This window comes from Oryx dammah, unplaced genomic scaffold (assembly GCF_014754425.2).
Source record: "Oryx dammah isolate SB20612 unplaced genomic scaffold, SCBI_Odam_1.1 HiC_scaffold_22, whole genome shotgun sequence".
Taxonomy (NCBI): domain Eukaryota; kingdom Metazoa; phylum Chordata; class Mammalia; order Artiodactyla; family Bovidae; genus Oryx; species Oryx dammah.
The window spans coordinates 28,909,718-28,924,727 of record NW_024070206.1 but is presented as its reverse complement, the minus strand read 5'-3'; the positions used below and the strand labels follow the sequence as shown (position 1 = coordinate 28,924,727).

Here is a 15,010-nt window from a genome sequence, read left to right as displayed (position 1 = left end):
CCCAGGAGTTATTATTGGCTGCCAGGTCTATCATAGCACTCTATTATAAATTTCTATTACTCTTCCTACTCCAAGCCATATGGGTTGGCTTTTGGAAGACTTGGTAGGGTTTAGTAATGCTCAAAATTCTGCAAGCCAGGCATCAGCAATACGTGAACCATGAACTTCCTGATGTTCAAAAGCTGGTTTTAGAAAAGGCAGAGGAACCAGAGATCAAATTGCCAACATCCGCTGGATCACCGAAAAAACAAGAGAGTTCCAGAAAAACATCTATTTCTGCTTTATTGACTATGCCAAAGCCTTTGACTGTGTGGATCACAATAAACCATGGAAAATTCTGAAAGAGATGGGAATACCTGACCTGCCTCTTGAGAAATCTGTATGCAGGTCAGGAAGCAGCAGTTAGAAGTGGACAACAGACTGAACAACAGACTGGTTCCAGATAGGAAAAGGAGTACATCAAGGCTGTATATTGTCACCCTGCTTATTTAACTTATATGCAGAGTACATCATGAGAAACGCTGGACTGGAAGAAACACAAGCTGGAATCAAGACTGCCGGGAGAAGTATCAATAACCTCAGATATGCAGATGACACCATCCTTATGGCAGAAAATGAAGAGGAACTAAAAAGCCTCTTAATGAAAGTGAAAGAGGAGAGTGAAAAACGCCTAAAGCTCAACATTCAGAAAACAAAGATCATGGCATCCGGTTACATCACTTCATGGGAAATAGATGGGGAAACAGTGGAAACAGTGTCAGACTTTATTTTTGGGGGGCTCCAAAATCATTGCAGATGGTGATTGCAGCCATGAAATTAAAAGACGCTTACTCCTTGGAAGAAAAGTTATGACCAACCTAGATAGCATATTCAAAAGCAGAGACATTACTTTGCTGACTAAGGTCCGTCTAGTTAAGGCTATGGTTTTTCCTGTGGTCATGTATGGATGTGAGAGTTGGACTGTGAAGAAGGCTAAGCGCCGAAGAATTGATGCTTTTGAACTGTGATGTTGGAGAAGACTCTTGAGAGTCCCTTGGACTGCAAGGAGATCCAACCAGTCCATTCTGAAGGAGATCAGCCCTGGGATTTCTTTGGAAGGAATGATGCTGAAGCTGAAACTCCAGTACTTTGGCCACTTGATGCAAAGAGGTGACTCACTGGAAAAGACTCTGATGCTGGGAGGGATTGGGGGCAGGAGGAGAAGGGGACGACTGAGGATTAGATGGCTGGATGGCGTCACTGACTCGATGGATGTGAGTCTGAGTGAACTCCGGGAGTTGGTAATGGACAGGGAGGCCTGGCGTGCTGCGATTCATGGGGTCGCAAAGAGTCGGACACGACTGAGCAACTGAACTGAACTGAACTGATGATAGAAATGGGTTTTGAGAAGTCAGACAAAAGATGCAAATTATAGAAAACAGAAACCCTGCTGTTTATCAGTTATTATCTTTGAAGGCTTCCCAGGTGCTGCAGTATAAAGTATCTTCCTGCCACTGCAGCAGACAAGTCTTAGCCACTAGATAAGTCTTAATCACCGGATCACCAGGGAAGTCCCTGGGTTTGTGTATTTACATGGATGGTGAAGCCATTTACTTAGGGAACTCCTAAATGGAATTTGAGATCCCTCTGGGATGACAAACCTAAACAGTGTGTCAAAGAGCAGACACATTACTTTGCCGACAAAGGTCCGTATAGTCAAGGCTATGGTCTTTCCAGTTGTCACATATGGTAGTGAGAGCTAGACCATAAAGAAGGCAGACTATCAAAGAATGTCCTTTCAAAATGCAGAGCTGGAAAAGACTCCTGAAAGTCCGTTGGACAGCAAGGAGATCATACCAGTCAATCTTAAAGGAGGTCAACCCTGACTATTGACTGGAAGGACTGATGCTGAAGCTGAAGCTCCAGTATTTTGGTCATGTGATGTGAATAGATGACTCATTGGAAAAGTCCCTGATGCTGGGAAAGATCAAGGGCAGAAGGAGAAGAGGGCATCAGAGGATGTGATGGCTGAATGGCATCACTGATGCAATGACCATGAACTTGGGCAAACTTTGGGAGATGGTGATGGACAGGGAGGCCTGGCGTGCTGCAGTCCATGGGGTCTCAAAGAGTCAAACACGGGTGTTGTTCAGTTGGGTGACTCCACCACAACAACAACTGAGATATCTAAGAGGTGATGTCATGAAGGAAGTGGGCTGTGCTACTCTGTATATAAAATGGGAGGTGTGACTGGACTTACCAATTTGAGAATCATCTGTGTAGAACTGGTACCTAACACTACAGACACGGAGAAGACTGCTTAGGGAGGGACTACAGAGTAAAAAGACAAGGGCTAAGACTGAACCTCAATAAATTCTAACATTTAATGTCGAGACACAGGAGGGTAAGCCTACAAATGATAGTTTGAGGAAGCAGCCAGAGAGGTACAAAGAGACCCAGTCTGCTCCTAAATTCTGGCATTTAAATTCTGCTCTTAAATTCAAGACAAAAAGACTGTTTTTTAATAGAAGGAGTATTCAACAAGTATTGAAAGCTGCTGAAAAGTTGAACAGATGAAGACTGGAAAATATCCATTGGACTTAGCAGAGCAACACTAACACAATCACTGGAAATCCTGCCCAGCCCCCACCAAAAAAAATTAATGCGACTGGGAGGTGAAGTCAGACTGGTGTGGGTTGAGGCAGGAATGGAAAGTAGAGAATTAGAAATTGTGAGTCTAGACAGTTCTTGGTTTTGAAGGGACAGAGAGTTATGGAGCAGTGGTTGAAGGATTGTGGGAAGAGGAAGTAGGGTTTTCATAAAAATAGGATGAAAGTGAAAGTCACTCAGTTGTGTCTGACTCTTTATAGTCCATGGAATTCTCCAGGCCAGAATACTGGAGTGGGTAGTTGTTCCCTTCTCTAGGGGATCTTCCCGACCCAGGAATCGAACCGGGGTCTCCTGCATTGCAGGCAGATTCTTTACCAACTGAGCTATCAGGGAAGCAAAAATAGGACAGAACTTAGCATGTTTTAAACGTGGGATGACTTCCAGTTCAGACGGCACAGGAATTCATATTTGCTGTACCCTTTCTCCAAGAGACAGCAACTATGGGTGTGTATTGGTCGTAAAAAGGATGTTTTTGTGTTTTGCAACTCTACAGTCATGACTGTAGCCCACCCGGCTCCTCTGTCCATGGAATTCTCCAGGCAAGAATACCAGAGGGGGTTCCCATGTCCCTCTCCAGGGGATCTTCCCGTCCCAGGGATTGAACCCAGGTCTCCCACATCACAGGCAGATTCTTTACTGCCTGAGCTACCAAATAATGTTTTAATAGTAAAACAACAACAACAAAATAAGTTTGGGATTAAAAGGAGACAGATGATGGAACATAAGTAAAAGGAAAACTTGAAATGGCACCAGGGCTGAAGTCACAGGCTTGTTGTTCTCCAGGCTGGAAGTAGGCTGTGTGGGCCAGCAGTTCAGAATATGCAGAGTAAAGAGAACTAAAAATGCTTCATATGAGACAGGGGCCAGATCCAGGCTCATTTTTTGAAGCCAAAGGATGAGAGTTCCTTCACATCATGAAAAACTGAAGAAAAAAAAAATCACTGAAAACCTGCCATCTGGGTTTCAGCTTTATAAAAAAATGGTGACTCAGACAGTAAAGCGTCTGCCTGCAATGTGGGAGACTGGGTTCGATCCCTGGGTCGGGAAGATCCCCTGGAGAAGGAAATGGCAATCCACTCCAGCACTCTTGCCTGGAAAACCCCATGGACGGAGGAGCCTGATAGGCTACAGTCCATGGGGCCGCAGAGTCAGACTCGACTGAGCAACCTCACTCACGGAAAACAAAGATCAAAGATGAGGCCTAGGACCAAAAATTGAGTTAAGCACCCGCGGGCTCAGTGTCTGAATCTGTACTTGCCTGAGGACCACAATAAGAGACATTGGCATATTGTTATGCCTGGCTCTGGGCTAAGGGTACAGAGAACCAGAAGACAAGCCAAACTGAGACGGATGTAGGGAAAGAGGGAGAAGATAAAAACCTCTCATTCAAAGTAAGCCAGTAAGCAAACAAAATAAGCCTCCACAACATACAGAAATCTAACGTTAAGAAGAACAGTCAAGGGGACTTCCCTGGTGGTCCAGTGGCTAAAACCTCATACTCCCAATGTGGGGGGCCTGGGTTTGATCCCTGGTCAGGGAACTAGATCCCACATGTGGCAACTAAGACCCAGCACAGCCAATGAATACATAAATATTTAGGAAAAAAAGAATTTTTCTCTTTTTTTAAAAAAAAATAGGCAATAATATATCATCAAGTGAAGATGAGCTTACCTCAGATGAAATAAACTTTATGAAAGTCTGATGAAGTTTTAAAATAAGTACACTGGTCCCTAATCCAGAACCCCCAAAGTCTGAAAAGGAAAACTTGTTTTCAAATGTGTTTGGTTACAAAACCTAACCTAACTCTAACCAATCATCACTTGATGGTAAAATCTGACCTGAACTAACTCCATATATATAGTCTTCATGTACCTCCCTTGGTGTGTTTATTCATGCTTTTCACTGGAAAAATATTAACTTGTCTGACTACAAGGTGCTGTTCCAGAACCCACTATAGACGTTATGTGTATACAATCGTATCTTTTTAAAATTTTAAAAATTCTGAATTCTGAACTATACCTTGCTCTAAGGATGTTGAGAAACTCAAAAAGATTAATGGAGTAACTCCTCTTTAAAAAGTAAATGAAGTTATGAAACAAAAATTGGCAGAGGAGAAACAAGAAAAAAGTAAATATAAGAAAGAGCTAGTAAGAAATCTTTTGAGATGAAAAGTACATGTTACATGGAATTGGGAGACTGAATAAAATCTAGACTAGAGACAGTGAACTAGAACATTCATGGATTCTAAGAGAGAATTGAGGAAGTCACTCAGAAAACAGTGCAAAGAGCCAAAGAAACATACAAATGTGAAAGAGCAGTTTAGAGACAGACTGAGAGGCTCCAACATTCTTCCAGTCTGACTTACAGAAAAGAAGATGAAAGGATTTGCAGCCAAGTATTATCTGTAGGATACTATCCAAAAAATTCCCAGGATAAAAGACATGACTCTTCACATGAAATTGCACTTTGAGTACTAAAATAATAAAAATAAATCTGCACCTAAGCACATAAAAATGAAACTTCAGCACATCACAAAGTGCATCCTGGAACTTCTGGTTAAACATGTAGGATGTAGCACATCTATTTCCTGATCCTCCCTCTCAGAAATCCACAAAAATAAGGGTAAATATTTTTTGAATCATAAACCCACAAAGAAAAGAGAATAGAGAAGAGGAAAATAACAGGCCAGAGACCTGAAAAATTTGGAAGCTAGAATGCAATTGGATGTTCACTAATTGAACAGACCAAAAGATGAAGCGTGTGTGTGTGTGTGTGTGTGTGTGTGTGTAGGTTTGGGTTAGGGTTGAGGTTGCTGCTGTGGTTGGAGTTGGAAGAAAAAAAACTAAGAAATCTCTCAAAACATAAAACAAGATAAGGCTATTGAAAAGGTGGGCTAAAGATAAAGAAATAACTTATCAAAGGAATAACTCAGGAAGGTTTCCCAGAGAAGTTTCTAGAGTAAACAGGGTACCACAGGTGTTGGATTAGGCTACCTCTAGAAGAAGTGAATCCCCCATCAATTCAAATATTCAACAGAGGCTAAATGAATCAACATCTGACAAGGATAACGTAGACAGAATTTTTTCCAGGAAGAGAGATCAGATGACTCCTAAGACCTCCGAGAACTCTGTTGGGCTTCCCTGGTGACTCAGCGGTAGAGAGTCGGACTGCCAATACAGGATGAGTCCCTGGGTCAGGAAGACCCCCTGGAGAAGGAAATGGCAACCCACTCCAGTACTCTTGCCTGGGAAATTCCATGGACAGAGATGCCTGGTGGACTACAATCCATGGGGTCGAAAAGAGTCCAACTCTAGCTACTAAACAACAACAAACTCTGTTAGTCTCTGACTTTTAGCACAGTGATCTTAATGCTTCATTAATGCTGTGCAATAGAGCTTTCTGTGATGGCAAAATATTCTGTAATGTGTGCTGTCCAATACAATGGGCACTAGACATATATGATTACTGAGAGCTTGAAGTGTGGTCAGTGTAACCGAAGAACTGAATTTTTAGCTTTACTAAGTTTCATTAATTAAAAAGTAAATATACTGAATCAGACAGCATAAGTCTCCAGGCCTTCAGATAAAACAGTAAAAGAGGAATTTTAAATAAAACTGGACAGCCCAGGGCTGAGTTGTATGCATCATGCAAATAGAACAGCTCAGAGCTATGGCTCCGGGCTAAGTCAGAGGCAGGAACAGCCCCTGATGAATCATCAGCATTACTTCCTGGACATCAGCCCTTCCCAACTGTGCCTCCCTGCTATGTGGGGCACACACACACACACACATACACACACACACACACACACACATCTGTGTGTATGCGTATATATGGGTGTGCATCTGTACGCACACACAGCAGGGGCAGGGAGAGACAGTGGACTGAAGATTAGAACGGAGAGGAAGTAAGATCATTCTGTTTCTCCTTATGCATATTTTTCTTTTAAATTAATTTTTATTGACGTATATTTGCTTTACAATGTTACCATAGTTTCTACTGTACAGCAAAGTAAATCAGCTATATCTATACATATATCCAATACTTTGGCCACCTGATGCGAAGAGCTGACTCATTAGAAAAGACCCCTGATGTTGGGAAAGATTAAAGGCAGGAGAAGGGAATGACAGAGAAAGACATGGTTGGATGGCATCACCGACTCAATAGATATGAGTTTGAGGAAGCTCCAGGAGATAGTGAAGGACAGGGAAGCCTGGCATGCTGCAGTCCCTGGGGTCGCAAAAAGTCCGACACGACTAAGCGACTAAACAACAAACACATACGTCCTCTGTTTTTTGGATTTCTCTCCCATTTAGGTCAACACAGAACACTGAGTAGGGTTCCCTGAGCTGTACAGTAAGCTCTCATTAGTCTATTCTATGTGGTTGTTTAGTCGCTCAGTCGTGTCCGACTCTTGCAACCCCATGGACTGTAGCCCGCCAGGCTCCTCTGTTCATGGGATGGGATTGCCCAGGCAAGAATACTGGAGTGGGTTGCCAATTCCTTTTCCATTGATCTCCCCACCCAGAGATCAAACCCGAGTCTCCTGCATTGCAGGCGGATTCTTTACTGCTGAGCGATTGGGGAAGTGATTATGACTACCCTAATCACCCAATTCATCTCATCCTCAACCCCCTTTCCTCTCTTGGTGTCCATAAGATTGTTCTCCATGTCTGTGTGTCTATTTCTGTTTTGCAAATATGATCATTTGTACCATTTTTATAAATTCCATATATATTCATGCATATTATTTTTCTTATCATAACAAGTAGAAAGGAGAAGAGGGCAGCAGAGGATGAGATGGTTAGATAGCATCACCGACTCAATGGAAATGAACTTGGGCAAACTCCAGGAGAGAGTGGAGGATAGGGAAGCCTGGCATGCTTCAGTCCATGGGGTCACAAAGAGTTGGACACGACTGAGTGACTGAACAACATACTTTTTTTGGTAAAAATAATAGTTGTAAAATAAAAACTCAAATAAAATAAAGACTAAACTTAAGAAATACCATCAAACTCCTACAACTTTTACCTTGAAAATGTTAGGAATGTAGTTTACAAAAAGATACACATCAAAATGGTGAGTGAGAATACTGCATATATTTTCATTTCATGGATTTAATCCCCCAGATGAACGTTTTCCTCAAGGGTACAAAACAGAGAACACTGTAAAAAGTAAGGAATGGAAACATTGTAGAGAAAGGTTTTGCTTTTGTGTGTGTGCGTCTTCATTCTGAAGTAATGAGTTCTTATTGCTGATATACAGTACTTCTAACTCAAATCTTAAAACTGTACAGTCTTAAATTGTTTTGAGGCTCAAAGAACTCCTGGAAGAAAAGCAATGCCAAGACCTGTAGTAACCTGTCCTCTGAGCCAGGAAGGAGGTGCCTTTGGGTGTAGCAGTTCCAGAATCTGAGCTCAAGGAATTCAGCTGCTACGAACTGTCTACCCCGAGGGGATGAACAGTTAGTGAGCATTGTATCCTTTTAGGGTGAGCTGTGTGATTTCTGGAGGCTTTGTAGAGAGATCGTGCCCTGAATCAGGGTGAACAGGATGCGCCCTTATAAATCCAGAGAATCAAAAGGAAAAAATTCTGAGGTTGCTCATGTTGCCCGCCATGTACAGAAAGCGATTTAAGACTAGCCCTCCCACGGCTCAGCGTGGTGGACTGCCCAGCCCCAGCCTGAACCAGAGAACTCAGCACACCTTTGATTAACATCTCTGGGGAGGTCTTCCAGATTTACCTGAATATGAGATACAATTGTGGCCAAGGGTTTTCAGCAGAAGGACAGGGAGGTGGTAAAATATCTGATAGAAAAACAAAAAAAAGGCTGCCTCACCTCTCTTCCACTGAGGTCCGCCATGACTGGGTGTGCGGGGGTGGGCTGCCTCACTGCCAAGGGTCTTGGCTCCCCATCAAGCAGGAAGTGTCTGGCCTCGCAAGCCAGGGCACAAGGGAATTGGGTTACTGGTAAATGCTGGTAAAGCAAACAACTTCAACAACAACAACAAAACACAACAGTTACAACTGAGAACATAACACAGGGGATCAAAGTTCATCCCCAGGACTCCTATCCATCCCGTGCATTCATTCATTCACTCATCACTCTTCAACAAACTCTCATTAAGTGCTTACTACAGGAACTGTGTGATAAATTTTCATCTGCATGAGGAATGGGAGAAGCAGTGGTCCACAAACCCACATTCATTGTAAGCTCTTCCCCTCACTAGATGCGTGACCCTGAGTGTATTACTTAGGCACGCACCGCCACTTCCTCATGCAAGAGAGTGAGAGTCACTCTGAAGCCCTAGCTACGGGATACAAAGTGGTTTGTGACTCTTACATGAAACCCAGTCACTGCTCCAGAGAAAAGCCACAATTAAGTCATTAACCAGAGCACCCTGTGCAGTCATGATCCTGAGGGCTACTGAGAATCCTTGAACCCAAGGCTCCTGAGTTAGAGGACCCGATGATGCACCTGCTACCCATACTAACTTCTCTTGGGGATGGCCCACATCGGCACACGGCTCCGTGACCGGCAGCTGCAGCGAGGGGGCCTCATAGTAGTCCCTGGGGAGCAGCACCAGGTAGTCCTAGGAGATAAAGACCAAAACAATGAATACTCGTTAGGAGGGCAGCCCTAGGTTAGTGTTCATGATAAAATAGCTGCACATACTAGCTAAATGAATAATAACCAGGTGAAGCACTCTAGTTAAATTCTCCATATCAACTGCTTTTTCTTTCTGCCCCCTGACTCATCAGAACACACCAAGCAACCTATGGTGGCTCAGACGGTAAAGAATCTGCCTGCAGTGTGGGAGACCCAGGTTCAATCCCTGGGTCGAGAAGATCCCTTGGAGAAAGGAATGGCTACCCACTTCAGTATTCATGTCTGGAGAATTCCATGGACAGAGGAGCCTGGTGGGCTACAGTCCATGGGGTCACAAAGAGCCAGACAAAACTGAGTGACTAACACTTTCACTTCTTAAGCATCAGAGATAAGCATTTCAAGCAAATGTTTTTATTTTCAAAGTTCAAGGAAGTCTTACTGGTTCTTCTGGGTTGTTAATAAACTCAGAACCAAAGATAATAATAAACTGTCCATTGAAAATATGTTCTTTTGACATGCTGGTTGCCTTCATCCCTATAGGATCTAGAGTTGTAGATAATGTATTCTGGCTTTTTACTCCTCCAGCAGAGCAACGCTCTCCTGGCTTCGTGTAAAAAGTGATGTTTTATGATCCTGGTGAATCATAGCCTGAACCTGGCCCACTGCCTGTGGGACTGGAGAGGAAGAACATGTTCCACTGAGGGTGCCAAGTGGGCCCACAGCAGGGATTCAGAGAAGCAGATCTTTAGAAAAGGGCAGGCGCTGGACTTCTGCCATCCTAGCATCCCTGCTTATCTGCCCAGGGAAGGAGGAGGAATGTTTGTCACAATGGTGAGAGACTTGAATACTGGCCACAAAGCTTTTCTCTCTTCACAGCCCTCAATTTGTCTATAACAGAGAAGAGGAGAATGTGTGGGAAAGAAAAAGTAGGGGCTCAGTGGTCTTAATACCTGAGTGAGTTTTAATGTAATTTTTAAAAAGTTTTGATTGAAGTATAGTTGATTTACAATGTTGTGTTAATTTCTGGAATGTAGCAAAGTGATTCAGTTATATACACGTATTTTCTATTACAATTTATTAGAGGATATAGTTCCCTATGAGCAGGACCTTATTATCTATTTTATACACTGTAGCTTGTATCTGCTAATCTTAAACTCCTAATTTATCCCCCCGCCTCCTCCCTTTCCCTTTCGGTGACCATAAGTTTGTTTTCAATGTCTGTGAGTCTGTTTTTGTTTTGTAAATAAGTTTATATGTATCATATTTTAAATTTCACATATAGGTGATACCATATGGTATTTGTCTTTCTCTTTCTGACTTACTTCACATAGTATGATAATCTCTAGGTCCATCCACATTGCTGCAAATGGCATTATTTCATTCTTTTCATGGCTGAGTAGATCCCCATTGTGGTGAAGGAAATGGCAACCCACTCCAGTATTCTTGCCTGGAGAATCCCAGGGACAGGGGAGCCTGGTGGGCTGCCCTCTATGGGGTCGCATAGAGTCAGACACGACTGACGCGACTTAGCAGCAGCAATAGTATCCCACTGTGTATACACACCACATCTTCCTTATCTATGTATCGCTCGATGGACATTTAGGTTCCTTCCATGTGCTGGCTGTGGTAAATAATGCTATTATAAAGATTTGGGTGCATGGATCTTTTCTTTTTAAATTTATTTTTTTAATTTAAGTTTATTTATTTTTAATTGGAGGCTAATTACTTTACAGTATTGTATTGGTTCTGCCATACATCAACATGAATCCGCCACAGGTATACACATGTTCCCCATCCTGAACCCCCCTCCCGCCTCCCTCCCCATACCATCCCTCTGGGTCATCCCAGTGCACCAGCCCCAAGCATCCTGTATCCTGCATCGAGCCTGGACTGGTGATTCATTTCTTATATGATATTATACATGTTTCAATGCCATTCTCCCAAATCATCCCACCCTCTCCCTCTCCCACAGAGTCCAAAAGACTGTTCTACACATCTGCGTCTCTTTTGCTGTCTCGCATACAGGGTCATCATTACCATCATTCTAAATTCCATATATATGCGTTAGTATACTGTATTGGTGTTTTTCTTTCTGGCTTACTAGATGAATGGATAAGAAAGCTGTGGTACATATACACAATGGAGTATTACTCAGCCATTAAAAAGAATACATTTGAATCCATTCTAATGAGGTGGATGAAACTGGAGCCTATTATACAGAGTGAAGTAAGCATGTATCTTTTCAAATTAGAGTTGTCTCTGGATACACGCCCAGGAGAGAAACTGTTGGATCCTATGGCTTCCCCTGTGGCTCAGTTGGTAAAGACTCTGCCCGCAATGCAGGAGACCTGGGCTCAGTTCCTGGGTTGGGAAGATCCCCTGGAGAAGAGAAAGGCTACCCACTCCAGTATTCTGGCCTGGAGAATTCCATGGACTGTATAGTCCAAGGGGTTGCAAGGAGTCGAACATGACTGAGCGATTTTCACTTTCACAGCAACTCTATTTTTAGCTTTTTAAGGACTCTCCGCACTGGTTTACATAGTGGTTGCACCAATTTACATTCCCACCAACAGTGTAGGAGGGTTCCCTTTTCTCCACACTCTCTCCATCAATTATTATTTGTAAAATTTTTAATGATGGCCATACTGACCTGTGTGAGGTGATACCTCATTATAGCTGTGATTTGCATTTCTCCAATACTAATTTTTAAATGGTTATTGCTTTATTAATAAGCTTCCTTTGGTAGGGACTGTATTTCCCCATTACTTTATGGTCCCATAGATTCTAAAACAGGGAAGTTTGATAATGCGTGCTCAGGAAAGTATTTCTAGAGAAAATGAGATAATAATATGGAAGCATACTTATGAATTTTTGAGTCAGACATGACTTAGCAACTGAACAACAATAACATATGAATTATGACACAACTGCAGTGGCTAAACGTCATGAAGAATTTTCCATGCCTATGTAGTAATTTTTATCATGAACTTCTTCTTTCCATTAGTCCAACTTTGTCTCCATTACTGGCCTCAATGGAATTTTCCTCCTCATTTCTACATCTGTGAAACATCCTTAAACTTTAGTAAAGCAACAAAGCTTTCTACTAAGAAGCACAAGAAAGACAGGGACAGCTTAAACCTTCACATTCTGTTGATAAGATCCTAGATTTGGAAAGGACCATATGGATAAGCATGGTCCCTACTGTATGGGGCAGGTGTGGGGTTAAAGAACTCGCCTGAGATCTGTTCATTTAGCCAATCAAGGGTTGAGCCAGATGGAAAAGCTTTATGTTTTCCACTCTGAGCACATGAAACCAAGAACTACCAAAGACTGTTTTGAAAAGACCTTGCTATAAGCAAAAGCAGACACCAAAGCAGAGATCTGAGAAGGCAGGCTTCATCCCTGGCCTCTCTGAGAAGGCAGGCTTCATCCCTGGCCTCTCTGGCAGTTCTATTAAAGTGCAAGGATACGGCCCTTCCCCTGGTAAAGAATTTTTTGTCCAAGGCAATCTGGTGATGCTATTACCACAATCAAGGCAGAAGGACATAGGAAGCCTGTCACAGAGAGGCACTGGCTCTTTGTCTCTCCCTTCTCTTTTCACCACCAAGAACTGCACTGATTTTAGCATCTCTCTTCCTCTAGCTCCTTCTGATTCATTCTGCATGATTCCCAGAGAGGTTATCTTTTTTATCACCCTTTTCATTCATGATGAAAAATCCCAAAGAAATTTTTGAAAGCCTGGGACATAGGCTCATCAAGGTTTTGCATTTATATTGATAATGTTAAAATTTCATGAGTTCAAAAAATTTTTTTTTTGCCCGTAAGAGACTGGCTGGAAGCCTGAAAAAATCTATTTTGTTTCCCATATTATTATGCCTGGGCTTCCCTGGTGTCTCAGTGGTAAAGAACCACCTGCCAAGGCAGGAGACACAGGCTCGATCCCTGGGTTGGGAAAATCCACTGGAGAAGGGACTGGCAACTCACTCCAGTACTCTTGCCTGCCAAATCCCATGGACAGATGAGCCTGGCGGGCTGCAGTACATGGAATCACAAAAGAGTCAGATAGGACTTAGTGGCCGAACAACATATGTTGTTACACCATGTAAGGACAAATATCACCACAGGTTCCTATATCTAAAAGGGAATCAGCTATGATTCCTCAGTCTTCTGCTCACTATGGTCACTCTGGATGGACCATCTCTAAGAGGGGAAGAATCACCACTCAGAACCCCCTCTTACCAGCAGGACTCCCTCCACTTTAATGCAAGCAATCCATGTCCCTGGTACAATTGAAAACGGGTCTGCAAAACCATTTCCAGGTACGGTGACAAAGGCTGGCTCCTTACTCGGCTGGAATATGATCTCTTTGCTTTGAGCAGCACCTATCAGAAATGAAAAGAATTGCTTAGGGCATCTTTTGAGCAGTCAGTGTTCTGATTTTAGATATTCAACTTAAAACATTCAGTTTACATCTGAGAAACTTTCAGATGCTTCACTGATCATATGAACTGATCAGATTTACTGATCTTATCTTCAACAACAGCATGAATGCATATGCCTATTTAGCAACGTATTGATAAGATATTAGCAGTGGCTATCTATGCTGTGATTGTGAGTAATTTTAAAATTTATTAAATATATGAAGACATGCGAACTGCTTAGAAAAGTTTGTTGCACATAGTAAGTATTCAATATATTACATAGATATTAAACTATTTTTTTCCTTTTCTTTATATGTAATTGAATTTTTTAAATTTCTATTGATGTGTGCTCAACTGCTCAGTCGTGTCGGACTTTCTGCGATCCAATGGACTGTAGCCCACCAAGGCTCTTCTGTCCATGGGATTCTCCAGGCTAGAATAATGGAGTGGGTTGCCATGCCCTCCTCTAGGGGATGTTCCTGACCCAAAAATCAAACCTGTGTCTCCTAAGTCTCCTGCATTGGCAGATGGGTTCTTTACCACTAGTGCCACCCGGGAAGCAGGTCAGTAAGGAATATACACCTGGGCTCCTGACTCAGACGTGGGGGCTTACGAAAGGTGCCCCAAAGCACAAGAAAACAAGACACAGTGGATTCTAACTGTTTGAGTCAACGGAGGACAAACTGCTGATGACGCTGTCACTGGGAAGGCAGTGGATCCATAAGAGTTTGGGGTCTGAAGACTGGGACTTGTCCACAGAGATCAGCTATGTGCTTAGAAAATTTACTCCACCTCTCAGCTGTTTCCTCCTCAGCCCTCTTCAGTTCTCAAAATTCTCATCATGTGAGGATATGGATGCTGGAGTATTCTTGAAATAATAAAGCAAGCTTGCAAATTCGTCCTATTAGTTACTCTGAATCAACCTCTGGGCTTCCCTGGTGGCTCAGTGGTAAACAACTGCCTGCCAGTGGAGGAAACACGGGTTCTATCCCTGGGTGGAGAAGATCCCCTGGAGAAGGAAATGGCAACCCACCCCAGTATTCTTGCCTGGAGAATTTCATGGACAGAGGAGACTGATGCGCTAGAGTCTATGGGGTCGCAAAGAGTCGGACATGACTTAGCAACTAAACAACAACAAATCAACCTCCAGCCTTACAAGCTTGACTGACACAACATAGGAACATCACTTCTTACCCCAAGTCCCAATCTGTGGTGGATCCTCAATGAAGACGCTTAAATTTCCATCCTAAATTAGATTTCCACTGGTGCCATTTTGTGTCCCTGTGGAATTCATACTAGTATATTCCTGGAATCTGTTTCCAGGACCAAG

General features: G+C 42.8%; 1 protein-coding gene across 3 annotated transcripts in view; it reads right to left on the bottom strand.

The window, feature by feature from the left end:
* Window positions 1-15,010, bottom strand: part of LOC120881148 (laminin subunit alpha-3-like) — a 152,477-nt gene that overhangs the window by 125,779 nt on the left and 11,688 nt on the right. For all 3 annotated transcript variants that reach the window (XM_040264742.1, XM_040264739.1, XM_040264738.1), the window contains exons 8-10: window positions 13,499-13,641; window positions 9,145-9,242; window positions 8,489-8,642 (exon numbers count right to left, since the gene is read on the bottom strand). In XM_040264742.1, the coding sequence (XP_040120676.1) occupies window positions 8,489-8,642; window positions 9,145-9,242; window positions 13,499-13,641 (395 nt within the window). The remainder of the gene's footprint in view (window positions 1-8,488; window positions 8,643-9,144; window positions 9,243-13,498; window positions 13,642-15,010) is intronic.